At 49.1% G+C, this 27940-nt stretch overlaps 1 protein-coding gene across 3 annotated transcripts in view; it reads left to right on the forward strand.

The window, feature by feature from the left end:
* The window catches only part of LOC147710034 (H-2 class I histocompatibility antigen, Q7 alpha chain-like), a 343677-nt gene that overhangs the window by 79708 nt on the left and 236029 nt on the right, over window positions 1-27940 (forward strand). For all 3 annotated transcript variants that reach the window (XR_015295837.1, XM_086920699.1, XM_086920698.1), the window contains exon 2: window positions 21924-22193. Coding sequence is in view for 2 of the 3 variants with exons in the window: in XM_086920699.1 (XP_086776825.1) it covers window positions 21924-22193 (270 nt within the window). In the remaining variant the exon portion in view is untranslated. The remainder of the gene's footprint in view (window positions 1-21923; window positions 22194-27940) is intronic.

Consider the following 27940-nt stretch of genomic DNA (forward strand, 5'->3'; position numbering starts at 1 on the left):
TGCCATCCCGTCAATAAGGGGTAGAATTAAAGGGGGACTTTGTACCTATATCTCCAATACACTGAATGTTACGGCTGCAAAAGCTAAAACTGACTCTGATTAATATCAGCAGCCAGAATTAAATATAGGAGGAAATCAAGTCATTGTTGTGATTAATTTTTATAATAATACCCCGAAGGGAGAGATAAATAAGGTCTTTGAAACGATCACACAAAGTTTGACAAACCCCGATGATAATTGCTCCGTGGGGAGATGTGTTGTATGGATGGGGGACTTTAATTGTTTTGTATGCCCTAACAGCGACTCGGACGCTTGTGGTTTAAATGATGTTAAAGGGGACCCTTGTACTCGTTTTTCGCATACGCTTATCGGAAACTGTTTCAATAATTTACTATTTGATCTGGATCTGGGCTTTGCAAATGCATTATGTACCCCTCAGGTTCCTTTTGTGCCCACATTTAATGGAAGGGGACGTAATTCAGTGATAGATTTTGTGTTGATTTCTAACAGTCACTCCCGGCATGTTTCCACTTTTAAAACGGGTGATTTGGCGCTAAGCGATCACTTCCCAAATACTTTCTCCCTCCTCCTCGTAGCACGTAACAGAAAAAACACTGACTTATTTGACAACTTATATAGCCATAGATTAAGTCTAGCGAAAAAGAATGGCTATAGCATAAAATGGACTAAAGTAGAGCCTACGGCCTTCCTTGAGACTCTAATTAGGAATAAGTATAACGAATTTATAACATGTCGTACAGATAACGATGATAGCGCCTCGGTCATCTTGGCCTTTTGCAGCATCTCTGAGGAAATTTGTACTTCTCTCACAGGAACCGCGAGGCGGAATAAACCTAAGGTGCAAGGTGGTTCGACCCAGAGTGCAGTAAAGCGCATGCGCTCTTAAAGCTGGCACTCAAAACCGAACCCAGAAACGCTATTGAGATTAGAAAAGCCAGAGCAGTTTATTATAGTGCAATAAAAAACAGAAACAGGGAATTAAAGCAGGAGGCATGGCAGGACTAGCATCAAGCCTGTTTGGTGAAAGACAATATAGGATTTTGGAAGGCGGTAAATGCCCTTTTTTTCGTAGACAAAAAAAATTATTCTATAGAGGTGGCAATAAACGAGGACACTTGGGTTAACTATTTTACAGAACTGTATAAAATAGACAACACATTAGGGAGAGTGCACGCTGAAATAACTGGACTAGAGGAAATTAACACTTGTGGTCAATTTCCAATTGCCATTGCCTTTACCCTATCTGAAGTGGAAATTGCTATAGCGGAGAGTGCCGCAGGAAAAGCCCCAGGTCCGGATGGGGTTCCGGTAGACATTTATAAATCTAATGTTAAGCTGTGGGCACCTCTCTTGACCAATGTTTTAAATAGTTGCAATGAAGTTGGTTTCCTTCCATCATGGCAAGATGTCGTCGTGGTCCCAATTTTTAAGAAAGGAGACCGGAACGACCCAAAATATTATAGACCAATTTCATTGCTAGACTCGATGATGAAGGTGGCGGGGAGGATAATACTAAACAGACTACAGGTTTGGGCGGATGAAACCGATATTCTCTCAAAATTCCAATACGGCTTTAGAGCAGGTTTAGGAACTGTGGGACAAGGTTTAAACTTAGCAATGATAGTAGGTAAATATGTGGTGGCAAAAAGGGATAAATTATGCTTAAAATTCGTTGATTTGAGCTCTGCTTTCGATTGCTTGGATCACAAAATGTTATGGTCAACACTGTTGCAACTAGGTATGGATGCAAATCTGTTGATTTTTATTAAAGAATTATACAGGGGGGCAGGTGCGATGGTTCGCTATGGAAATAACGGCGAGTGCACTGCAAAATTTCCAATAAATAAAGGAGTTAGGCAGGGATGCATACTTGCACCTTTTTTATTTAATTTATATATAAATAGTGTGGCATCCCATCTAACCCAAGAGAGACAGGATTACCCTCAAATTGGAGACCTCGCAGCCCCCATTTTATTATACGCAGATGACGCGATAATTATGGCTAGGACTCAAGTCGGCCTACAGAGATTGCTCACTAGCTTCTCAAATTATATGAACGCTAAAGTTCTAAAAATTAACATCACTAAGACTTTTAGTATGTGCTGCACTACTAAGAGGAACCCCGTGTGTAATACCTTCCTATCAAATATTAAGATAGAGACAACCAACAAATTCTCTTACCTGGGCATAAATTTTAATAAGAAGGGGACCTGGTCATCAGCTGCTTCTACTAGGAAATTGGCTTTCTCGCGCGCCATTGGAGCGGTGAGAAACTTCGCTAATAAAGTGGGGCGTCGACCTGTACAAGTCCTGGTGGAAATATATAAATCAAAATGTGTGTCCACCGTAACATACGGTGCGGGAATCTGGGGGATAGCGGATACTCACGAAATTCAACTCTGTGAGAATGCTTTCCTCGGTACCTATTAGCAGTCCCAAGGTCCACTTCCACCTGTGTGTGCCATAAAGAATTAGGTCTAGTCTACATCTCGGACCTTATTAAGGTTATTCCTATTCTATTATGGCACAAGGTATGAACCTCTGAGGAGTCTGGACTTAATAGGGATATAATAACAGATTGCCTGAAACTACAGGGGGCTCTTAAAATTAATTGGCTAATATGCATAAAGAGCTTCCTGAGAGATATTGGCCACTCTGAATACTTTGACTCACCGACCTGTTTAGCGACAATATCAAGAAAAAAGCTGAAAGAAACCTGTCTCCTCTTTTTGGAGAACAAACGTTGGCTACTAGAGGGCAGCAAGATCTCTGTCCTGGAGAATCAGTTGATTTTACAAGGCCAGGGTATCCAGCAATATTTGATTTTAGTCCATAGTAGTTATTCCCGCATGCTGTTGACTAGATTCAGAGGAGAAAGTTTTTTTAGACTACTCACTTTTCCGGATGTTAATTCTTGGACTAGAAACTTTATCCTGTGCCCTTGTGATTGTACATCTGCTCAATCGGTGTTGCATTGCATTTTGTTCTGCAAATTTTATACTTTGCCTAGGAGAAAATATTTAATACTTTTGTTGAGAAAGTGGGGTATAAGACAATGTGAGGTTCTGTAAAATCTGCCTTGTCCTGTGATATTATGGTTCCGTCACGATTTTGGTGATGTCGTACCGTATTTAGCAAGTACGGCTAATATGGAGTGAATTTGTCATGTTAACTAGCGAGTTCATTACCTATTCAGAGACTTTGTTTCGAATATGGGTTCCATTTTGTCTGTACTTCCATTTTGTGTTGCCCTCATGTAGGCCCGTGGAAGTAACCAAACGAACATAGTTGCAAGGGCTTTGTTGTTCATGTACTTATTAACTAAGCCTTTTCTTGACTCTACGGTGCATTGTAAGGAACTGACCTCTTTATCTGAAACTGACCCTTTGTGAGGCCAATTTCCTTAGTTGATCCTTATCTGAGATTGCAAGTCAAAGACCAGGACATCATTCATTTTTAGCTTTTCTACACATGCCTTATCTTGCTCGTTATCTATCATTGTTTCCTTTTTAATGTTCCTTCTTTACATGCATTGTGCTTTCAATTATGGGTTTGTCCGGCTTGTGGAGATTGAATGTGGGACATCCTAATAATTAACTTGTGGGGTTGGTACAATGTAAAGTGAGCCTTTTTGGAATGTGATAATGTATAGAAACGTTCTTCTATTGGTCAGAATTTGCTGCAGTGGGTGTCCATTTGTAATGTGAATATTGTGTATAAATACTGATGTCTTGCTCTACAAAATTGAACAGTTTCTTGAGTTGTACACCGTGTTGTGTTGCTGGGATTACTGTTAGTAGCTGCAGCTAATAAATTTGATCTCTGACGCCACCTAGAAGTATTCCGTGTCTCTGTTTGCCAAGACAGGAGAACTTGAAGACTTTGGGCGTGTCCCTGGCGCCGCTGGGTTCTAAAAACCCGGTTCTTCAAATGTAGACCGGCCCTTGTGAGAATGCAAATGCTAGAAGATGAAACGACTATGTATCTAGTGTCAATGTTCTTAAAAAGTACAATTAGACACAGACTATCTATGAATTGATTTAATCGTTTATAGATTATCAATGAATTGATTTAATTGTTTATAAATACAGTAGACTAGCATTGTATTGTATCAAAAGAATGTTATTCTATTCTTACCGTATTTTTTCCCTTTTTTCATATAATTCTAATTCCACATTGCCTTGTTCCTTATGAATTTTATAGCTTTTACTGATCATGGATTTGTAATTTTTTAAAACAAAATGTAATTTTATCTGTGCTTTTGTGATTTTCTATAATTGAAATCGAATAAAGCTACTTTTGATTTAATTTGATTATTTGGTAGATCAGTGGCAGCTCCTCCTCTTAAGGCAGAGGAGCGTCGTCCCACTGCTCTCAGACCAGAAGCAAAAATAATATGATAATAACTGAAGTTATTATCATTATATTTTTAGTATCCACCAGGTATGGGCTGGGCGGAGCTTGGCTCCAGTGACGTCGGGGAGGAGGAGTGGTTGCTGCACTCTAAAGTGCGCATGGCGGTTTGGCCGGCCAAACCGTCATGCGCACTTTGCATCTTCCTCACCAGGCGGTAATACACAGCCTGGTTAACATGCACGATAGCCAGGAGCGAGACTGGGGGGATCAGTGATGTGTGGGGGTGCAGAAGGAAGTTATTACATGTGGGGGAGGGGTGTGCACTCCCCAGGCTCACACTCACCCTGGTTCTTTTCCTCCCTCTCCGGTCTCCTCCACGGGGGGCCCCTACTTCTGCTGGATGAGTAGTGTTAGAAATGGGGATCTCTAGTTGCCAGCGGCTGGCGCCTAGGTCCAAATACGGATCCTTCTTCCTAAGTCAGAGTAAGGGGGCTACACCCTTTGATAACCCCTGCTCAACCCTGTGGTAACGTAGCACGAGCAGACAGGCCTATCTCAGAGGCAGTGTGTGAAGCATTTATGACCATACACAACAACGCAGTGAAGACACTACAAAGAGGCTATAGAAAAATAAGTATCTTTCTATAAGCTTAACACAAGGCTCAAAAGCGATCAAGAAGCCACAATACATGTAAATATAGATTCACTTAAAAAGCAATCAAAACACTCAAAAGAGTGTGAAATGAACTTAGTTCGAGGCCGGGGTCTACGCGGCCCGGTGATGCACAATGTACCTGAGGTTTAAAGGAGCACGGCATTCAGCTTTGTGAGGAAGCCGCAAGAATGACAGGCGGATTTGCAGCTGCTACAGCTCCCAGCTGCAGCGGACCGTGGCGTGCACTCAAGGTGATCCTGGGACGGTGATTAAAGGCGGACACCCAGCGGCAACCATGCTCTGTGGCGGCGGCCCATGCAGGTGATAACAAAGATCCTCGACGTGGTGACCAGTAGTGGCACTCAGCGGCCCAGCTCCGCAGCTGCAGCGGCCCACACTAGCAATAACGATGATTCTCAGCCCGAGTTCCCCGCAGTAGACCCAGAGGTTCTGGAATTCTCAACAGAGGCCTCACCTGCCAGTAGAATCCCCCTCAAATAGGAATTCAGAAGGCTGATGGGTGAAGTCTAATGTCCCTGAGACTTCAGCAGGAGGCAAGCTCAAATCAGGGCCTTGGGTAGTTGCTTCATCAAGATGGATGAAAGTTTCAAAGTCCTTTCCCTCTCGTTACACGGACAGAGGTTCGTCTTGACATCCAGAAGTAACACACTGGGTAGGGGTTTTAGCACGGATATTTATACCCCGAAAGTATTTGTTCTCAGAAGTCACAAATCATTAAACCCAGCCAGTACCAGTTCGGTGTGGTCCTGGAGCACTTTATTTACGAGGCTGCATCCTGCCTTTGAGAATGAGGGGGTCTGCCATCAGACGCACAGTGGGAGGTGGAGCCATCATTCACCTTGCCAGGCACAGCCCTGTTCAGATCAAAGGGTCCCCCTCCCCATACTCCAACTGCAGATCTCTCTTTTCAGTCCAGGTCGGGCTCAGCCTGCCCTGTTCCTCCAAAACCAGACAGCCAATAGCATAACAGCAGAGCACACTGGAAAACTTAGGCAAGAAAATACCTACTTTCTAAAAGTGGTATTTTCCAACACAGAATATAAAAAAAATCCTCACTGAAAGAGGTACTTTAATATTCTGAGCTCAGGCATACTAAATTCGGCTTTCCTATCATGTTCCTTGGATTGGCTAGGATTATAGGATGTAATAATCAAACTGCCCATTCTGGCCTAAGGGAACAGATAGCCTTGCCAAAGTGAGAAACTAAATGGAGTGTAATTCACTATTAGGACATGCTACACAGACCAAGGCTGGTCCTACCTTTCACATACAATGCACGCTGCCATAGGGGTTACTTACATGATGCCAAGGGAAGGTTTTGGGACTGGGAAGTGGGTTCACTTCACAGTCAAAATGGCGGTTCCCGACTGCAATGGCAGGTCTCAGGCACATTTTACAAGCTGCTTCTGTGGGTGGCGCAATCAGCGCTGTAGGCCCACCAGCAGCATTCGGTCTACCAGCCCTGGGCACGCACAGTGCACTATACTAGGGACTAGCATTTAAACCAAATGAGCCAATTATGGGAATACCAATTCATACAGTCAATTACAAAAGGGAGCGTTCGTGCTGTGGCACTGAATGGCAGTGGCACAGCGCCCAGAGCATCTAACACCAGCAAACACAGAGCAGACAAAAGCGAAAGATGGAAGGAAAACCCACGCCATTAGTGCCAGGTCTAACAATTCGCATACACTGCAGACATTAGTGGTTGCTGGACCGGCAAAAACAAATCTGTGATCTGCACGCTACGCAATTTGCTTTGCAGTAGGCACAGTAACCCTCTGTGCTACTTTGTGTCAAAACTGTGACTGGGAAAAAACACAGGAAGTGCATTATCCGCCAGAGTGATCTTGCCAGTATTAATATTATCGAAACATTGCTGGGCACACACATCTCTGCAGTGAGTCCATTGACCACCAGACTTATCTTACTAGTACTATTATGCCCTACACGTTGGTGGGTGCACACAGATCCCTGCAACAAGTGCATTAACCGCAAGAGTTATATTGTCTTTCTTATGATCCCCTACAAGTTGCTAGGCACACAGATCCCTGCAGCAAGTGCAGTAACCGCCAGAGTTATCTTGCTAGTACTATTATGCCCTAAAAGTTGCTGGGTACACAGAGATCTCTGAAGCAAGTGCATTTACCCCCAGAGTTATCTTGCCAGAATTAGTATCACCTAAGAGCTACTGGGTACACACACCTCTGCAGCAGGGGCATTAACCACCAAAGTTATCTTGTCTTTATTATTATCCCCTACAAGTTGCTGGGTACACTCAGATCTCTGCAGCAAGTGCATTAACCGCAAGAGTTATCTTGTCTTTATTATTATCCCCTAAAGGTTGATAGGCACACAGAGCTCTGCAGCAAGTGCATTTACCCCCAGAGTTATCTTGCTAGTGCTATTGGCCCTAAAGGTTGCTGGGTACACACAGATGTCTGCAGCAAGTGCATTTACCCCCAGAGTTATCTTGCTAGTACTATTGGCCCTAAAGGTTGCTGGGTACACACAGATCTCTGCAGCAAGTGCATTTACCACCAGAGTTATCTTGCTAGTACTATTATGCCCTAAAAGTTGCTGGGTACACACACATCTCTGCAGCAAGTGCATTAACCGCCAGACTTATCTTGTCTTTATTAATATCCCCTTCAAGTTGCTGGGTACACACAAATCCCTGCAGCAAGTGCATTTACCCTCAGAGTTATCTTGCTAGTACTATTATGCCCTAAAGATTGCCAGGTATCCACAGATCTCTGCAGCAAGTGCATTAACCGCAAGAGTAATCTTGTCTTTATTATTAGCCCCTACAAGTTGCTGGGTACACACAGATCACTGCAGCAAGTGCATTAACCGCCAGAGTTATCTTGTCTTTATTATTAGCCCCTACAAGTTGCTAGGTACACAGATCCCTGCAGCAAGAGCATTAACCGCCAGAGTTATCTTGCCAGAATTAGTATTGCCTAAAAGCTGCTGGGTACACACACATCTCAACAGAAAATGCATTAACCACCAGAGTTATCGTGCCAGAATTATTATCCCATACAAGTTGGTGGGTACACACAGATGACTGCATCAAGTACATTTACCACCAGAGTTACCTTGTCTTTATTATTATCCCCTACAAGTTAGTAGGTACACAGATGACTGCATCAAGTACATTTACCACCAGAGTTACCTTGTCTTTATTATTATCCGCTACAAGTTTCTAGGCACACAGATCTCTGCAGCAAGTGCTTTTACCACCAGAGTTATCTTGCTAGTACTATTCTGCCCTAAAGGTTGCTGGGCGTCCACAGATCTCTGCAGCAAGTGCATTAACAGCCAGAGTTATCTTGCCTTTTAATATTATCCCCTACAAGTTGCTAGGTAAACAGATCTATGCAGCAGGGGCATACATCGCCAGAGTTATCTTGCTAGTGTTTTATGCCCTAAAGGTTGCTGCGTATCCACAGATCTCTGCAGCAAGTGCATTAACCGCAAGAGTAATCTTGCCTTTATTATTATCCCCTAAAGGTTGTTTAGCACACAGATCTCTGCAGCAAGTGCATTAACAGCCAGAAATATCTTGCTAGTACTATTATGCCCTAAAGGTTGCTGTGTTCACACAGATATCAGCAGCAAATGCATTAACCACCAAAGTTATCTTGCCTTCATTATTATACCCTACAAGTTGCTAGGCACACAGATCTCTGCAGCAAGTGCATTTACCACCAGAGTTATCTTGCTAGTACTATTATGCCCTAAAGGTTGCTGGGTGTCCACAGATCTCTGCAGCAAGTGCATTAACTGCAAGAGTAATCTTGCCTTTATTATTATCCCCTAAATGTTGCTAGGCACACAGATCTCTGCAGCAAGTGCATTTACCCCCAGAGTTATCTTGCTAGTACTATTATGCCCTAAAGGTTGCTGGGTATCCACCGAACTCTGCAGCAAGTGCATTAACCGCGAGAGTTATCTTGCGTTTATTAGTATCCCCTACAAGTTGCTAGGTACACAGATCTATGCAGCAGGGGCATTAACCGCCAGAGTTATCTTGCTAGTACTAAAGGTTGCTTAGTACACACAGATCTCTGCAGCAAGTGCATTAACCGCCAGACTTATCTTGTCTTTATTATTATCCCCTACAAGTTGCTGGGTACACACAGATCACTGCAGCAAGTGCATTAACCGCCAGAGTTATCGTGCCAGAATTATTAATCCCTAAAAGCTGCTGCGTACACATACATCTCAACAGCAAATGCATTAACCGCCAGAGTTATTGTGCCAGAATTATTATCCCATACAAGTTGCTGGGTACACACAGATGACTGCAGCAAGTACATTTACCACCAGAGTTATCTTGCTATTACTACTATGCCCTAAAGGTTGCTGGGTATCCACAGATCTCTGCAGCAAGTGCATTAACCGCAAGAGTAATCTTGCCTTTATTATTATCCCCTAAATGTTGCTAGGCAAACAGATCTCTGCAGCAAGTGCATTTACCCCCAGAGTTATCTTGCTAGTACTATTATGCCCTAAAGGTTGCTGGGTATTCACCGAACTCTGCAGCAAGTGCATTAACCACCAGAGTTATCTTGCTAGTACTATTATGCCCTAAAGGTTGCTGGGTATTCACCGAACTCTGCAGCAAGTGCATTAACCACCAGTGTTATCTTTCCTTTATTATTATCCCCTACAAGTTGCTAGGCACACAGATCTCTGTAGCAAGTGCATTTACCCTCAGAGTTATCTTGTTAGTACTATTATGCCCTACAAGTTGCTGGGTACACACACATCCCTGCAGCAAGCGCATTAACCGTCAGAGTCATCTTGTCTTTATTATTATCCCCTATAAGTTGTTGGGTGCACACACATCTCTGCAGCGCGTGCATTAACCGTCAGAATTATCTTGTCTTTATTATTATCCCCTTCAAGTTGTTGGGTACACACAGATCCCTGCAGCAAGTGCATTAACCGGCAGAGTCATCTTGTCTTTATTATTATCCCCGTCAAGTTGCTTGGTACACACAGATCACTGCAGCAAGTGCATTTATCGCCAGAGTTACCTTGTCTTTATTATTATCCCCTACACTTTGCTAGGCACACAGATCTCTGCGGCAAGTTCATTTACCACCAGTGTTATCTTGCTAGTACTATTATGCCCTAAAGGTTGCTGGGTATCCACAGATCTCTGCAGCAAGTGCATTTACCCTCTGAGTTATCTTGCTCGTACTATTATGCCCTAAAGGTGACCCTTGACCCTCGGGTAGGTCACTTCCCCACCACTGCAGCTCCGCCTGCCTGCCGCTGCTCCGCCTGATCCTCTCTACAGTTTGGCATTCTGCCCGATCGTCACCTGGACTGCCTGGGCCCTGCTCAGTGCCTGTGTCCCTGCCCGCCCCTTCCTCTCTGTCCCCGAGTGTCCGAGTGAGTTTGAGTCTGCCTGCCCGCCCCGTTTTCTCGTTCTGTACCCCCAGTGTGTTCTGGTGTGCCTGCCCACCCCCTTTTCTCCTTCTGTACCCCTAGTGTGTTTTTAGTGTGCCTGTGATTGCCGGGAGTCTTCTCCTCCTGCTTCCTCCATCTTCCCGCCGCTGCCTCCCGTGCGGCCCCGCCGCCCCCCGGCACCCATTGGCTAATCCCTCCCGCCTCCCAGCTGACCCCATCTCCAATCCTCCTCCCCTCTTATGGCGACCGTGGTGCGACCGCGCAGCTGGCGCACCGAAGGCAAGCCCGTCTGCGCCCGTCCGTGCCTGGACCGCGCCCGGCGGCAGTTCCCCTGGTCCCCGCCAGAGCCAGCCAACCCGTCAGAGATACGACGCCGCCACCCTCCATGCACTCAACACCGGCCGGCAGCCAGCCTGCTATCAAGCCACTCCAATACGCACCCACGGAGCCTTCACCTGCCACGCATGCAACTTCACCTGCACCAGCTCCTGCACCGCACCGGCCAAGCCAGGCCCCAGCAACGATCACCTCAAGTGCATCCTGCTCAACACCCGCTCCGTCCACAGGCACTCCGTCGAACTCTGGAACCTTCTCGACACAAATGCACCAGACGTCTCCTTCCTCACAGAAACATGGATGAACGCCTCCTCAGCTCCCGACATCGCCATAGCCATCCCGGATGGCTACAAGATCGCCCGGAGGGACCGCACCAACCAAACCGGAGGAGGCATCGCCATCGTCCACAGAAACACCATTCAAATCACGACCAACTCCGACGACACCCTCACCGCAGCCGAACACCTTCACTTACAGATACACACCGACCCCAAGACCACCCTCAGAGGCACACTTGTCTACAGACCGCCGGGACCACGAACACAATTCAGCGAAGCCATCGCAGATTTCGTCACCCCGCACGCCCTTACCTCCACAGACTACATCCTCCTAGGAGACCTCAACTTCCACCTGAAGAACAACAATGATAGCAACACCGCCATCCTGCTGGACAACCTCACCAACCTCGGACTCAAGCAACTGGTGAACACCCCCACCCACCACGCCGGCCACACGCTCGACCCAATCTTCTCCTCCAGCAAGCACATCTCCTTCAGCCACTCCACCGGACTACACTGGACTGACCACAGCTGCGTCCACTTCAACTTCAGAAGAACCATGACTCACCACCTCCCCTGACCGGTCCCCCGCAGAAGCTGGAGCAAGATCACCACAGACCAGCTCACCACCTCCCTCAGCCAGAACCCCCCCACCAACACGACGGACCCCAATGAAGCAGCCCACAACCTCACACAGTGGCTCATCCACTGCGCAGATGACCTCGCGCCACTGAAGAACCCCCCTGTCAGGCACGGCAGCAAAAAAGTCCCCTGGTTCACCAACGACCTCAAAGACTCCAAGAAAACCTGCCGCACCCTCGAGAAAGCCTGGCGCCACGACCAAACCACGGAAAACATGACAGCCCTCAAGAACGCCACCCGCAAACACCACCAACTGATCCGCACCACCAAAAGAACCACATTCAAACAATGACTGGACAATAACTCCCACGACAGCAAGGAACTCTTCAGCATCGTCAAAGAGCTCTCCAGTCCCAGCGCCTGCAACAACGACATCACACCCTCGCAGGACCTCTGCGACTCACTCGCCTCGTTCATCCACCGCAAGATTGCCGACATTCACAACAGCTTCGACGCACAGGCCATGCACCCTACCACCGTCCCGGCGCCCCCCCACCACCACCCTACGCTCCTGGTTGGCGGTCAGCACCGAAGAGACAACCCGCATGATGAACACCATCCATTCCGGCTCACCAACCGACCCCTGCCCACACCACATCTTCAACAAAGCCGACTCCACCATCGCACCCCAACTCCGAGACATCATCAACAGCTCCTTCGCGTCCGCCACCTTCCCAGAGTGCTGGAAACACGCCGAGCTCAGTGCCCTCCTGAAGAAACCCACCGCGGACCCCACGGACCTCAAGAACTTCCGCCCCATCTCGCTCCTCCCGTTTCCAGCCAAAGTCATCGAGAAGATCGTCAACAAGCAGCTCACTGCCTTCCTCGAGACCAACGGTTCCCTCAACCCCTCGCAGTCCGGCTTCCGAGCAAACCACAGCACCGAGACCGCCCTCATCGCAGCCACCGACGACATCAGATCACTGCTCGACAACGGGGAAACAGCCACCCTCATCATTCTGGACCTCTCTGCTGCCTTCAACACCGTATGCCACCGCACCCTAATACAGCGCCTCAGCAACATCGGAATCCAAGGACAGGCCCTGGAGTGGGTAAAATTGTTCCTCGCCGGCAGAACCCAGAGAGTTCGCTTTACCCCGTTCCGGTCCTTGGCCACCGAAGTCTGCGGCTTCCCACAAGGTTCCTCGCTCAGCCTCACCCTCTTCAACGTCTACATGAGCCCCCTCGCAGCCATCGCACGCCAACACAACCTCAACATCATCTCCTATGGAGACGACACCCAGCTGATCCTCTCCCTCACCAGCGACCCCGCCACCGCCAAGGCCAACCTCCAGGAAGGAATGAACAACTTCGCGGAATGGATGAAGATCAGCCGGCTGAAACTGAACTCAGATAAGACGTAAGCCCTCATCCTGGGAGCATCCCCCTCCGCCTGGGACGACTCCTGGTGGCCCCCCGCCCTGGGCTCCGCTCCAAAGCCCACGGACCACGCACGCAACCTGGGCTTGATCCTGGACTCCTCCCTCACGATGACCAAGCAAGTCAACGCAATCTCGTCATCCTGCTTCAACACCCTGTGCATGCTCCGAAAGATCTTCCTGTGGATCCCCACCGACACCAGGAAGACAGTCACCCAGGCCCTCGTCACCAGCCGACTGGACTACGGGAACACCCTCTACGCTGGAACCACAGCCAAACTACAGAAAAGACTCCAGCGCATCCAGAACGCCTCAGCACGACTCATCCTGGACATCCCCCGACACAGCCACATCACCCCCCAGTTGAGAGACCTCCACTGGCTCCCCGTCGGCAAGAGGATCACGTTCAGACTCCTCACCCATGCTCACAAGGCTCTCCACGACTTGGGACCCACATACCTCAACAGCCGCCTCACATTCTACACGCCCACCTGCCAGGTCCGCTCCGCCAGCCTCGCCCTCGCCACCGTCCCACGCATCCGCAAGACCACTGCCGGAGGAAGATCCTTCTCCTACCTGGCGGCCAAGACCTGGAACTCCCTCCCCACCCACCTTCAAATGACCCAGAACCAGCTCTCCTTCAGGAAACAGCTCGAGACCTGGCTCTTCGAGCAGTAGCGGACCCCCCCCCAGCGCCTTGAGACCCTATGGGTGAGTAGCGCGCTTTACAAATTCCTTGATTGATTGTTTGATTGATTGATTGGGTACACACAGATCCCTGCAGCAAGTGCATTAACCACCAGAGTTATCTTGCCTTCATTATTATCCCCTACAAGTTGCTAGGCACACAGATCTCTGCAGCAAGTGCATTAACCGCAAGAGAAATCTTGCCTTTATTATTATTCCCTAAATGTTGCTAGGCACACAGATCTCTGCAGCGAGTGCATTAACAGCCAGACTTATTTTGTCTTTATTATTATCCCCTTCAAGTTGCTGGGTACACACAGATCACTGCAGCAAGTGCATTAACCACCAGAGTTATCTTGTCTTTATTATTATCCCCTACAAGTTAGTAGGTACACAGATCCCTGCAGCAAGTGCATTAACCGCCAGAGTTACCTTGTCTTTATTATTATCCACTACAAGTTGCTAGGCACACAGATCTCTGCAGCAAGTGCTTTTACCCTCAGAGTTATCTTGCTAGTACTATTATGCCCTAAAGGTTGCTGGGTACACACAGATCCCTGCAGCAAGTGCATTAACCACCAGAGTTATCTTTCCTTCATTATTATCCCCTACAAGTTGCTAGGCACACAGATCTCTGCAGCAAGTGCATTTACCCTCAGAGTTACCTTGCTAGTACTATTATGCCCTAAAGGTTGCTCAGTATCCACAGACCTCTGCAGCAAGTGCATTAACCGCAAGAGTAATCTTGCCTTTATTATTATCCCCTAAATGTTGCTAGGCACACAGATCTCTGCAGCAAGTGCATTTACCCCCAGATTTATCTTGCTAGTACTATTATGCCCTAAAGGTTGCTGGGTATCCACCGAACTATGCAGCAAGTTATCTTGCCTTTATTATTATCCCCTACAAGTTGCTAGGTACACAGATCTATGCAGCAGGGGCATTAACCCCCAGTGTTACCGTGCTAGTACTATTATGCCCTAAATGTTGCTGAGTACACACAGATCTCTGCAGCAAGTGCATTAACCGCCACAGTCAACTTGTCTTTATTATTATCCCCTTCAAGTTGCTGGGAACACACAGATCTCTGCAGGAGTTGCATTAACCGCTAGAGTTATCTTTTCTTGATTATTATCCCCTACAAGTTCCTAGGTACACATATCCATTCAGCAAGTGCATTAACCGCCAAAGTTAACTTGCCAGAATTATTATTCCCTAAAAGTTGCTGGGTACACACACATCTCTGCTGCAAGTGCATTAACCGCCAGAGTTATCTTGCCAGAATTATTATCCCCTACAAGTTGCTGGGTACACACAGATGACTGCAGCAAGTACATTTACCACCAGAGTTATCTTGTCTTTATTATTATCCGCTAAATGTTGCTAGTCACACAGATCTCTGCAGCAAGTGCATTTACCCTCAGAGTTATCTTGCTGGTACTGTTATGCCCGAAAGGTTTCTGGGTATTGTTAGAATTGGGGGTCTCTAGTTGGCGCAGGTATGTACTTGCGACAAGCAGAGACCCTCTCCTCTAAGTCAGGGCAAAGGATTACTCCCAGAAATAACCCCTGCTCACCCTCTAGGTAGTGTGGCGCAAGCAATCTAGGCTAAACTCTGGAGTACACAGGGTTAAACATTTGCAACATCACACACAATGACCACTAACCCACCACACAATGACACCAAACTGTATTTTAGTAAAAAAATATATCTTTATATATATACGTCAAGCAGGTTTAAAATACAGTCTTTACTTCTTTGCAGGATTCCAGTTGTTTGTAAATATGCCACAGTTCTTGAATTGCAGGGACAGTACTTTAGAATGCTTTCACTCCCTTTAAAATGAGGCCACAGTTCTTAATGTCACACTGGACAGTTTCTTGAAAGAGGGTTGAATACTCCACAACACACCCTCACAATGTCCAGTCTCTTTTAACAGGTGAGATTACTTCTCAGGACAACTTCGGGCCCTCCAGGCACTGTGTACTACTTAATTCACTGTTTTGTTGAAGGTCTGGGCCCTCTGTGTGCTCCTGTGCGCTCTGTACGATAACGGCAAAACGGCCCTACCAAGTCTCACGCATCCCGCGTGAGATGCGTACACTGAAGTCCCTACCAACTCTCTCGCTTCTCGCGTGAGACGGGGTACAACGCGAACACTGAACCCAGCAGTACGAGGCGTACCAGCCTCGTGAGAGCTTCCGTACAGCGCGCACAGGCTCAGGGTGAAGCGGAAGGCGTACCAGCCTCCAGCGAACAGGCATAAGCGGCAAACAGTTTTAAAAGCGCACTATGAGGCTTGCCAGCCTCGGGGACACAGCAAAACGTTGCGCATCCATTCACAGCGCACAATACCTTGGCTCTTGATGTTGGTTCGGGTCGGACGGCTCTAGGCTGTCGTTCAGCGGGGCAGTGCTGTCCTGGAGGGCGGGGTGACGCGGGGGCCACGGGTTCGCTTTCCTTCAGGCTCGCGGTGCTCCGGGGGACACAGGCTCACAAGGGCAGAGTCCTGGGGTCCTGGAGAGGGGTGCAGCAGATAGGATGATCGCTTACAGCAGGGCTTCTCACGGAAGGCGAGCCCACGCTTCTGGTCCGTCTTTTCTGTACTTTCCACGGGCGGGGGCAGCAGATCGTGGTGATTGGACCGGACGAGTCCTCTGCTTTGCGTTGAGAGCTTTGGCTCAGGGAGGCAGTCACTGTGCTGGGGTCAGGCGGCGCTGACCTTGGCGGTGCGAGCTGCGGCTCGGCGGCAGGAGCTCACGGTGCTTGGCAGGACAGGGGCAGCGCAGGCTTGTCAGAGGGCACAATGGGGGCAAAGAGCACTCAGCTTTCAGGGGCAGCGATGCAGGGACACAATCCTCAGCAGCAGTTCCTCTTCCAGGGGGGGTAGCGCCCAATGTTCCTGGGGCGCAGTTCAGGGGGCAAGTTCCACAGCAAGCCCTTGGAGATATTGGTAAAAGTTTGGCACAAGTTGAAAGGAAGCAAAGTCTTTCAGTCTTTCTTCTCCTGCTCTCCTTCAGCAGCGAGGCACCCACCACAGGCCAGTCTCTCGGGGTCAGAGTCAGTACTTCTCCATGCAGCTTCTAGGGTCCTTCTCTTCAGGCAGAGCTTCTTCTTAGAGCAAACAGGATCTAATTTACAAGGAGCAGGGCTCCTACTTTTATACCCCATTTCCTTTATCTTCTCAGGCCAGGGGGGCCTTTGCATAACTGCTCTCAGCCTCTGAGCACTTGTTGGGGGTTCTTCTGGCTTCTGCATTCAGTGTGAGGGGCAGGCACATCAGACGCTCCACAGGAGGTGGAGCCAGCATTGTGTGGCCAGGGGCAGCCAGGAGTACCTTGATGATGGTGCTTCGCCCTTCCTGGGCCAGATGCCGGCTGAGTCATCAGTCGCTCCCCAGGGGGGCGGAGCCAGCATTGTGGTGGCAGAGCACAGCCTGATTAGAAGTTCAGGGCCACTCCTACCTCCCACTAAGGTGTAATCCTTGCATTCACCACCTGTCATCCCCCAGCCCTGTCACTCACACATCCCAGACAGTCAGATACACATACTAGCAGAAGCGGGCTGAAATGGTTAGGCAAGCAAACGCTAACTTTCTAAAAGTAGCATTTGCAAACACAGGATATTAAAATAAACTTTAATAAAAGATGTATTTTATTATTCTGAGTTCAGGCATACTAAACATTATTTTCTACCATGTTCCCTGAGCCTGCTGGGATTATAGAGTGTAATAATTCCAGCAGCCCATTCTGGCCTAAAGGGAGCAGGTAGCCTTACAATGGTGAAAAACAAATTTGGCTGTAATTCACTATTAGGACATGCCACACACATCGGGGCATGTCCTACCTTACACTTACAATGCACCCTGCCCTAGGGCCTAACATAGGGGTGACTAATATGAAGTTAAGGGAAGGCTTAGAGGCTGGCAAGTGGGTGCACTTGCCCAGGCAGCATGACAGTACCAGACTGCACGCAGGTTCTGCAATGGCAGACCCTAGACACATTTTAAGGCTGCTTCTGTGGGTGGCGCAACCAGCGCTGCAGGCCCACTAGCAGTATTGGCATTTACAAGCCCTGGCACTCCTAGTGCACTTTACTGGGGACTGACAGTAAATCCAATGAACCAATCAGGAATATCAATCACAGTTACACTTTACATAGGGAGAGCATATGCACTTTAGCACTGGTCAGCAGTGGTAAAGTGCCCAGAGTCATTAAACCAAACAAAATAGGTCAGAGAGAGTATTGGAGGAAGGCAAAACGTTTAGGAATGACCCTGCCAAGAGGCCCAGGTCCAACAGGTATCCACAGATCTCTGCAGCAAGTGCATTAACCACAAGAGTAACCTTGCTTTTATTATTATCCCCTAAATGTTGCTATGCACACAGATCTCTGCAGCAAGTGCATTAACCAACAGAGTTATCTTGCCTTTATTATTATCCCCTACAAGTTGCTAGGTACACAGATTTATGCAGCAGGAGCATTAACCGCCAGAGTTATCTTGCTAGTACTACTATGCCCTAAAGGTTGTTGGGTAGACACAGATCTCTGCAGCAAGTGCATTAACCGCCAGTGTTATCCTGCCTTTATTATTATCCCCTACAAGTTGCTAGGCACACAGATCTCTGCAGCAAGTGCATTAACCGCCAGAGTTATCTTGCTAGTACTATTATGCCCTAAAGGTTGCTGGGTATCCACAGATCTCTGCAGCAAGTGCATTAACCACAAGAGCTATCTTGCTAGTACTATTATGCCCTAAAGGTTGCTGGGTATCCACAGATCTCTGCAGCAAGTGCATTAACCGCAAGAGTAATCTTGCCTTTATTATTATCCCCTAAAGGTTGCTAGGCATACAGATCTCTGCAACAAGTGCATTAACCCACCAGAGTTATCTTGCCTTTATTATTTTCCCCTACTAGTTGTTGGGCACACAGATCTCTGCAGCAAGTGCATTTACCCACAGAGTTAACTTGCTAGTGCTATTATGCCCTCCAGGTTGCTGGGTATCCACAGATCTCTGCAGCAAGTGCATTAACCGCCAGTTGTCTTGCCTTTATTATTATCCCCTGCAAGCTGTCGGGCACACAGATCTCTGCAGCAAGTGCATTAACCGCCAGAGTTATCTTGTCTTTATTATTATCCCCTACAAGTTGTTAGGCACACAGATCTCTGCAGCAAGTGCATTAACCGCCAGAGTCCTCTTGCCTTTATTATTATCTCCTACATGTTGCTGGGTACACACAGATCTCTGCAGCAAGTGTATTAACCGCCAGAGTTATCTTGCCAGAATTATTATACCCTAAAAGTTGCTGGGTGCACACAGATCCCTGCAGCAAGTGCATTAACCGCCAGAGTGATCTTGCCAGAATTATTATCCCCTACAAGTTGTTGGGTACACACAGATCTCTGCAGCAAGTGCATAAACCGCCAGAGTTATCTTGCCTTCATTATTATCCCCTACGAGTTGCTAGGCACACTTATCTCTGCAGCAATTTCATTTACCCCCAGAGTTATCTTGCTAGGACTATTATGCCCTAAAAGTTGCTGGGTATCCACATATCTCTGCAGCAAGTGCATTAACCGCAAGAGTAATTTTGCCTTTATTATTATTATCCCCTAAAGCTTGCTAGGCGGATGTATGACGTTACAATGCATACTTTTACCACGCATGCCTTTACAACGCGGTTTTTACATCGCAAACCTTTACAACGCATAGCGCTTTGGGGTGCTGGATAGTGAATAGTTTAATTCACTATTCCAACTCCAGTCCCCGTGGACACTAGGGAAGGTCTTGGATAGTAAATTAAACGTATTCCCTATCCTAGAGCGCCCCCCAGCGCAATGCGTTGTAATGGTTTTCGTTGTAAATACCGCGTTGTAAAGGCACTGCGTTGTAAAAGTTTCGTTGTAAAGGTTGTTCACCTTGCTAGGCACACAGATCTCTGCAACAAGTGCATAAACCACCAGAGTTATCTTGCCTTTATTATTTTTCCCTACAAGTTGCTAGGCACACAGATCTCTGCAACAAGTGCATAAACCACCAGAGTTATCTTGCCTTTATTATTTTTCCCTACAAGTTGCTAGGCGCACAGATCTCTGCAGCAGGGGCATTCATTGCCGGAGTTATCTTGCTAGTACTATTATGCCCTAAAGGTTGCCGGGTTTCCACAGATCTCTGCAGCAAGTGCATTAACCGACAGAGTTATCTTGCCAGGATTACTATCGCCTAAAAGCTGCTGGGCACAGACAGATCTCTGCAGCAAGTGCATTAACTGCCAGAGTTATCTTGTCTTTATTATTATCTCCTACAAGTTGTTAGGCACACAGATCTCTGCAGCAAGTGCATTAACCGCCAGAGTTATCTTGCCAGAATTATTATCCCCTACAAGTTGTTGGGTACACACAGATCTCTGCAGTGAGTGCATTAACCACCAGACTTATCTTGTCTTTATTATTTTCCCCTACAAGGTGCTAGGCATACAGATCTCTGCAGCAGGGGCATTAACCACCAGAGTTACCTTGTCTTTATTAATATCCCCTACAAGTTGCTGGGTACACAGATGCCTGCAGCAAGTGCATTAACCGCCAGAGTTACCTTGTCTTTATTATTGTCCCCTATAAGTTGCTAGGCACACAGATCTCTGCAGCAAGTGCATTAACCGCCAGAGTTATCTTGCTAGTACTATTATGCCCTAAAGGTGCTGGGTATCTACAGATCCCTGCAGCAGGTGCATTAACTGCCAGAGTTATCTTGTCCTTATTAATATGCCTAAAAAGTTGTTGGGCACACACATCTCTGCAGCAGATGCCCGAACCCCAGGAGATAAAAACATAACCGTTGATTGACAGACTCTGTTTCCATGACTCCGCCCCTTGCTCCCCTACACACTGGGATCCTTAGTTATGGGGTCTCTGAGTATTATTTTCCGATCGCAGTTCTGTGCGTTGAGCTGTTTCACCTGCAGTCTTTGGGGTAAAGGCACTGCAGGGCACGCTCAGCCTTTAATTCTTGCAGGGTCAATAACAGAGTGGTTTTCGTAGGAGGCTCTATTGGGGTTTCTGCCACTTCCCCTGCTCGAGCAGATGGGGGTGGGTGCGTTGTATGATACGTCTATGGCCCCCACCATCACCGTTGAAGGGGCGTGGTTATGTGGTTGAAGGGGCGTGGATATAAGGTTGAAGGGGCGTGGTCCTATCCTTGAAGGGGCGTTGTTCTATCCGTTGTTCTATTGTTGAAGGGGCATGGTTATATAGTTGAAGGGTGTGGTTCTGTTGTTGAAGGGGCGTGGTTATGTTTGAAGGGGCGTGGTTATAGCGTTGAAGGGTGTGGTTCTGTTGAAGGGGTGTGGTTATGTGGTTGAAGGGGTGTGGTTATGTGGTTGAAGGGTGTGGTTCTGTTGAAGGGGCGTGGTTATGTGGTTGAAGGGGTGTGGTTCTGTTGCGGGGCGTGGTTCTGTTGTTGAAGGGGCGTCGTTATGTGGTTGAAGGGGCGTGGTTATGTGGTTGAAGGGTGTGGTTCTGTTGAAGGGGCGTGGTTATGTGGTTGAAGGGGCGTGGTTAAAGCGTTGAAGGGTGTGGTTCTGTTGAAGGGGCGTGGTTATGTGGTTGAAGGGGCGTGGTTAAAGCATTGAAGGGTGTGGTTCTGTTGTTGAAGGGGCGTGGTTATAGCGTTGAAGGAGCGTGGTTATGTAAATCCCCACCCCACTACACCCCCCAGTTAAAGAAGGCGAGGGTGGCGCTGGGGGACAGGACAGAGACACGATGGGGGTGGGGGCGCCTTCAATGCAGCTCAGTGGGTGTTTTTTTCTCCCCTTCTCACCCACCAGAGACTCAGTGTTTCTGGAATCAGGAATGAAAGGGGGGGGTAATCATTTGTTGCTGTTGTAGACCCCCTGTCCTTGTCTGACCCTCTCTCGCCCCCTTCAGGCTCTCTCCTGCATTACTTCTGCTCCCCCCTCGCCCCCCCCCCCTATTTCTTTGTAAGAGTCACATGCACTGTGGGGGAAGAGGCGCGTGGGGGGGGGGCAGTGTGTGTTGGGTGGGGGACGGAGGGGGGTATTTCATGTGGGGTGGGCTCTCTCTTCTGACCGTCTCTCTCTCTCTCTCTCCCCCCCCCCCAGGCTCGCACTCCCTCCGGTACTTCTTCTCTTCCCTCTCGGGGCCCCTCCCCGGGGTCCCCCAGTTCTCCTATGTGGGGTACATGGATGACGTCCCCATCTCTGGTTACACCAGTGAGAGCCGCAGGACGGGGCCCCGGGCCCCCTGGATGGAGCGGATCACCGCCGAGGAGCCCCAGTACTGGGAGAGCGAGACAGAGATGAGCCGAGGATGGGAGCAGGGGTCCAAGGCCGATGTGAGGATCGCGATGCAGCGAGTCAACCAGACCCAGGGTGAGTGAGGGGGAGGAGGGGGCATGGTGGGGGAGGGGTGACACGGGGGGGGGGGTAGGGGCAACTTCACGGGGTGAGCACATGTGGGAGTTGAGGGGGAGTTGGCACAAGGACACGGGGAGGGGGGCGAGCTGCACATGAAGTATGGCTGTGCATTGAGCTTTACTTTGGGGGTGGAGACCCAGGAGGAGGGGGTCAGAGGGGGGCAGTGTTTGGGGGGTGTGACTGGGAAGGGGGTGACAGGAGCCCTCATGTAGAAATGTTCAAGCACAGGAGCTGTGATTGGTGTTTATGGGGGGGGGGGGCATCCAAGGGCCTCGCTGTCCCTCACTCTGACACAATCTGTGCCCCCTTCGGCCTCACTGTGCCCCCGCCCCCCCTCAGCCTCATTAGAGGGGGGGGGGGGTTCTCGTCTACAGTCACAGTCTGCCTGGCACCCTTGCCCCTCCTTTGCCCCTCCCCCTCCTCCATGAATGGTTCAATGGGGGTGCGGGGTTCCCTCACTCTCTGGCTTGAGGTGCCCCCCTTGCCCCTCCCTCAGGTCCAGGTGGTGTTTGGCTCCTCCGGATGAGGCGGAGGGGCAGTGTAGCCCCCCCCACTCGCTGCCTGGAGACATCGACCCTCTCTCTGACACCTCCCTATTTATTTTTTTTTATTTATTTTTTTTTATTTATGCATTTTTATATAGCGCGGACTTTACCCGAAGGCGTCAGAGCGCTTCACATTAGGAACAGAAATGAAACATAATGAGAAACATTACAGAAGAGCAGATTACTAAAACATACGTTACTTACATAAGGTAATAGTGACAATTGTGAGCAAACAAAAAACATGAGGTAGTAAAAATTGTGAGCAACCAAAAATACATGAGGTAGTAAAGGTAATAATGACAATTGTGAGCAAACAAAATACTTGAGGTAGTAAAAATTGTGAGCAACCAAAAATACATGAGGTAGTAAAGGTAATAGTGACAATTGTGAGCAAACAAAATACTTGAGGTAGTAAAAATTGTGAACAACCAAAAATACATGAGGTAGTCAAAAGTGCACAAGAGGAAAAGTGACAAGTGGGCAGTTATAAGAGAAAACAGAGTATAATTTGAGGTATAACACTGCAATAAGTGCTGGCACAAGAACAGGCGTTACGTAGGCAAAGGTGGCCCTTGTGCAAGTATCAAAGGTAACAAGCATTTACAATGCAATGGTTTCGCCTTTGGAAAAGTTTGAGCTATTGGCATTGTAAATGACAAAATTTGTATTTATGTGTTGGTTTTGAAAACAGATAAATAAATGGCATTGTCATTTACATTGCCATTAGCTTAATCTCTCGCAAATGTGAGACCTATTGCATTTCATTTCGCTGCCTGTGCAAGAAAAGTGTGGGGTGCAGGACGAGATACAACAGGATGCATGAATCCAGTGGGGGTGGTGAGCACTGGTCAGGGCTGAGGTGCATTGACGGAGCTGTGTGCAGTGGTGAGCACTGGTCAGGGCTGAGGTGCATTGACTGAGCTGTGTGCAGTGGTGAGCACTGGTCACATCTGGAGCACTCTGCAGCCAGCGCCTTTAGACGGAGTAAAGCAGATTAGACACAGTGTGGAACAGAGCTGTCGAGGCGCAGAGACAGGCATTTTCTTAAAGTTGTACACCAGGGAGGAAGACAGTGAGCGGGCCTCGGTAAAGAGCGACCTGTGTGTCTCGAGGGCATGCGTGCAGACATGTTCCGCGATCCTGTGGTGCACGTGGACGTGCACAGCGCAGGAAATAGATCTCAAACAAACAGGCCGGCGACGGGCATTTTACGGACTACAATAATTAAGTGTGACGGTAAAGCACGCGCTGGAGTGAAATGTTCAGTTCACATGTTGTCGTTTTCGTGTCGCTTAGACACGCCTGGTGGAACCTGTAACACATGTTCTTTGACCAGTGTGTTGTCTGTCCTCCTGTGTGAAAGAGATACGCAGGCCAGATCAATGCATTTATTAAATGGAAACATTCAAATAAGTATTAGAACTTTGTGCAGGCGAGAGCCGTTGAATCAAGCCAGGAAGAAAACACGACATGCACAGGATCAAACAACCAGACGGCGGAGCCGAGACTCTAAGAAGCTCGTAGCTCGGAATTCAGTGCCTCCAGTGGAAACGAATGTCCTCTAGCAGCATTGGGGGAGGTGGTGGGGGGTTAAGGCTCCTAAGAGGCCACCACGCCTGCTAATATTATGAATGACATTAAACTCGCCAGTGTCCTCCTGTTTCTTCCTTCTCCTGGTCTGCTGGGTCGCACCCCTCCCCCTCCTAATTCGAACATCAAAGCATCTGCCTGTGTCTGTTTGTGCCCCTCCCATTGCCCGTAATCGCCACCATATTGCCCCCACCCGCTACCAATTAGCCCACTCTCGGACAGCCTAGATAGCTGGTTGTAAACTGTGGCTGTTATCAAACGCTTGAACCCAGGGCTTCTCAGTGGCTGAGCTGCTCGAACCGGGCCGTCCCGGGTGCCGCTGGCGCTACCAGCTTTGCCCTTGTGTACCCGGGGGCACTACCTGCCTGTGCCTGCGTCTGTCCTGATGGGATGTGGGTAAATTACCTGCTTTCTGCCCCCTGTCTGCTTGGAGGTTGCCCACTGAGCTAAGAACTCACCTCACACGATACCCCAGATGCGAACTTCGGAACTGCACACTTGACTCCCGATGTACATCTTGAAAGTAGACTTAGTCCCCAGGTGCGCACCTCTGGGCTGCACATTACAGCTGACAGACATCCGCAACTGGACACAATACTTCAGATAGCCGCATCAGAGCTGGACACATCACTCCAGATGTGCATTTTCAAACTGGACACACCACTCCAGATTTGAATCTTAGGACTGGACATGACTCTCCGGATATGCTCTTTGGAACTGGCCACACCACAACACGATGTGCTCCTTGGGAGTGGATACAATTACAGATGTGCACTTCATAACTGGGCCAATACTTTAGGTGGCCTCCACACCTGGACGTAATACTAAAGACGAGGAACTCGAAAACGACACTGTGCTCCAAAATGGGCAAAACACTGTCCACGTGCACCGCCTAACCAGGCACTGCATTCCAGATGTTTAACAGGGGGGGGGGGGGGCACAATAGTCGACACGCGGCTGAAAGATCCAATACCCCACCTCGAACTGGACAGAACAGCACACATGTGGCCCCGAAAACTTGATACCAGTGGAATACTCATCAATATTGTGTACAGTGTAACAGCCCCCCCCCTCCCCCTTTCCCAAATCTGTTAACATAAACACCCTTCCTGCTCTCCTGGTGGTTTTGGAACGCATGGACCCACACTGACGTCAACACATACCTTGTGTTATGCTATACTGTACACATTTTGGTTTTAAGTGATAATAGACCACGTATATAGTGCCCACCACAAAAGCAAACCACCTCTAACCGCTACAGCACCCTGTATTACCTATCTCAGTTGTTTTTACTTCCCCTTAAGGTAGAAAGGTTCGGACGACCCTGCTGGAATTACAACTGTGCACACCGGGTTCTATAGATCGTTAAAGCAGATTCTAAACCCACTGAGCTATTTCGCCTCTATGCACACTTGCGCCAGGTCAAAATAACTACTATACTTAAGACAGGTTTAAAATGTAAATACGTCTTTATTGTCAAAGGTAATACTTAGTAAAACAAAAAAGTACAAATAAAAAAAAGTGGAAAAAGTAGAAACCCCAAGACTACGGGCCATTAAAAGAATTTTAAAAGTCTGAGCAACAATAAACGGCTCTCGCCCTTCTAAAAACCACCTTCCAGGAACGACTACAAACAAAACACTCACATGAAACAAACACACCTCATAACAGAATGCATATCGACATATAGAAGCGCACCTGGATTAGGAGCAAACCCCATAGGGGCAGTAGGGCCGCCCTCCTCAGCTTCATGTCTGCTTCACTTGGAGACCCGGCGCCGCCAACTCGCGCTGCCAAAAGTTTTCTCGAGCAGCTCTTCTTCGTAGGCGGTGGGGGTGTCCCACGACAAACTAAAGGGCCAAACACCCTTCTTCCGAAGAGTCCACCCTATAGGCTGTCTGAAGAGGAAATCGAATTCTTGAGCGCCCAGGCGGGTTTCTATGCGCTGTGGTAAGGGTAGCCAGACCGATGAGCAGCAACAGGTCGACCCCCACGGCCGGACACACGTCCGAGATGGCGGGACCGGGTCAGGACTCCTCCCGGAGCCGCTGGGGGGAGAGACCTCGTTGGTTTAATAAAATCCCCAAAATACGTCCCGAGTCCTCCCGGCTAAACTGTCCTCCTCCCGAGATCTCCTCGTATCAGAGTCCAGAGGGAGCCTGGGGCAAAACCGGAAACCCGGCAGGGTGGGAGCATCGGCCGGGAGGAAGCAGGGAGTGTACACCACGGACCGTGCATCAATCAAAGGTGCACCACAGAGCGCGGCGGCCCCGCCAATCAAGGTTTAAGGAATAACTTGGGTGAGCCCCTAATCCAGAAATGATCCTATTATGGAAAATAAGCGAGCATCCAGTCCGAGGGGCTGATGCCTTCCTCCTCCGGTGAGCAGCTGAGCCCCTGGAAAAGGCAGCTGCTGCTCCCTGTCCCTCCTTCCTCGGCTCGCCTTCTCCTTCACTCCCGGCTGCAGGTCTGTGTGATGTGCCACCACCCCCTGCGCGGCCTTAAGAACCCCACCCCTCCCTCACCCCCAGCCGCTCTCCAGACATGAAAGAGGGGAAGACAAAGCAGCAGCGAGGAGGAGGGGCCGGGGGAGCATCACAAACAAAGAGTAAATCACACCCTTGAGCCTTTTTTTTTCAAACAGACAAGATGTGGGCGGGGACGCGCCCGAGCCGCCTGATTGGGCGGTGGATGCGACAGTCGGGGCCTGTTTCCAGGCTCTGATTGAGCGAGGGAGGGTGATGCATTTGTAAGGGTCGGCGTTGGTAATGACAGCACGGAATGAAAACAAGTTACGCAGTGCAGTGCACAGGTTAATCACAAGGACACAGAAACGGCAGATACACCCCACCGCCACCGGAGCACCAACCGAATGCGGGTCCGGCGCAGTGCCGGGAAACCGAAAATGAAGGCACCATTGGGGCGGCCATTTTGTGAGAGCACAGCTCTCCATGCAGGGAGTTGCAGCGCAGAGAACCGCAAACGCCCAACCGTGCTGACACAGTCTAAGCTAACCAGCCCAACATATCAGAGGCCTAGCAGCCTAGAGGAAGGCAACAAAGGTCAACGAGCAGTAAGCGCGAACAGACACCTCGCAGCCCCGGTGGATTTAGGCGCACCGCGCCTCACAGAGCACACTCGCTCCTTGCCCCGGCCGGTCCCAGCAGCCCTCCGCCCGCTCTCGTTTCCTCGGGGAGCGGCGGAGGACTAGCGCTGCGTTCCAAGCAGGGACAGGCAGGCCAGGGGCAGGGGGCACTCACGGCGCTCCCTCGGCGAGGTCGGGTCGGTCTTCCCCGGCTTCGTCACTCCCACGCAGCTTCCTACCAAGCAGGGCGCCGAGGACCAATCCGGTCGCGGCGTTCACGCCAAGCCTCCACACACGCCCGGGAGTCAGCCAATGACAGCGCGGCTCCCGGGACCTGCCCCTGGATGATGCTGAGCCGGCAGCCAATCAGTGCGCGGCCTCGGCGATGACGCGGCGGCGCTGGGCCAATCCCAGCGCGGCGTTACTGGAGGGGCTCGTCTTGCTGGGCCAATAGGAGCGCGGCGGCTTCGATCTTTGCTGCT

This window comes from Lissotriton vulgaris, chromosome 5 (assembly GCF_964263255.1).
Source record: "Lissotriton vulgaris chromosome 5, aLisVul1.2, whole genome shotgun sequence".
NCBI classification, from domain to species: domain Eukaryota; kingdom Metazoa; phylum Chordata; class Amphibia; order Caudata; family Salamandridae; genus Lissotriton; species Lissotriton vulgaris.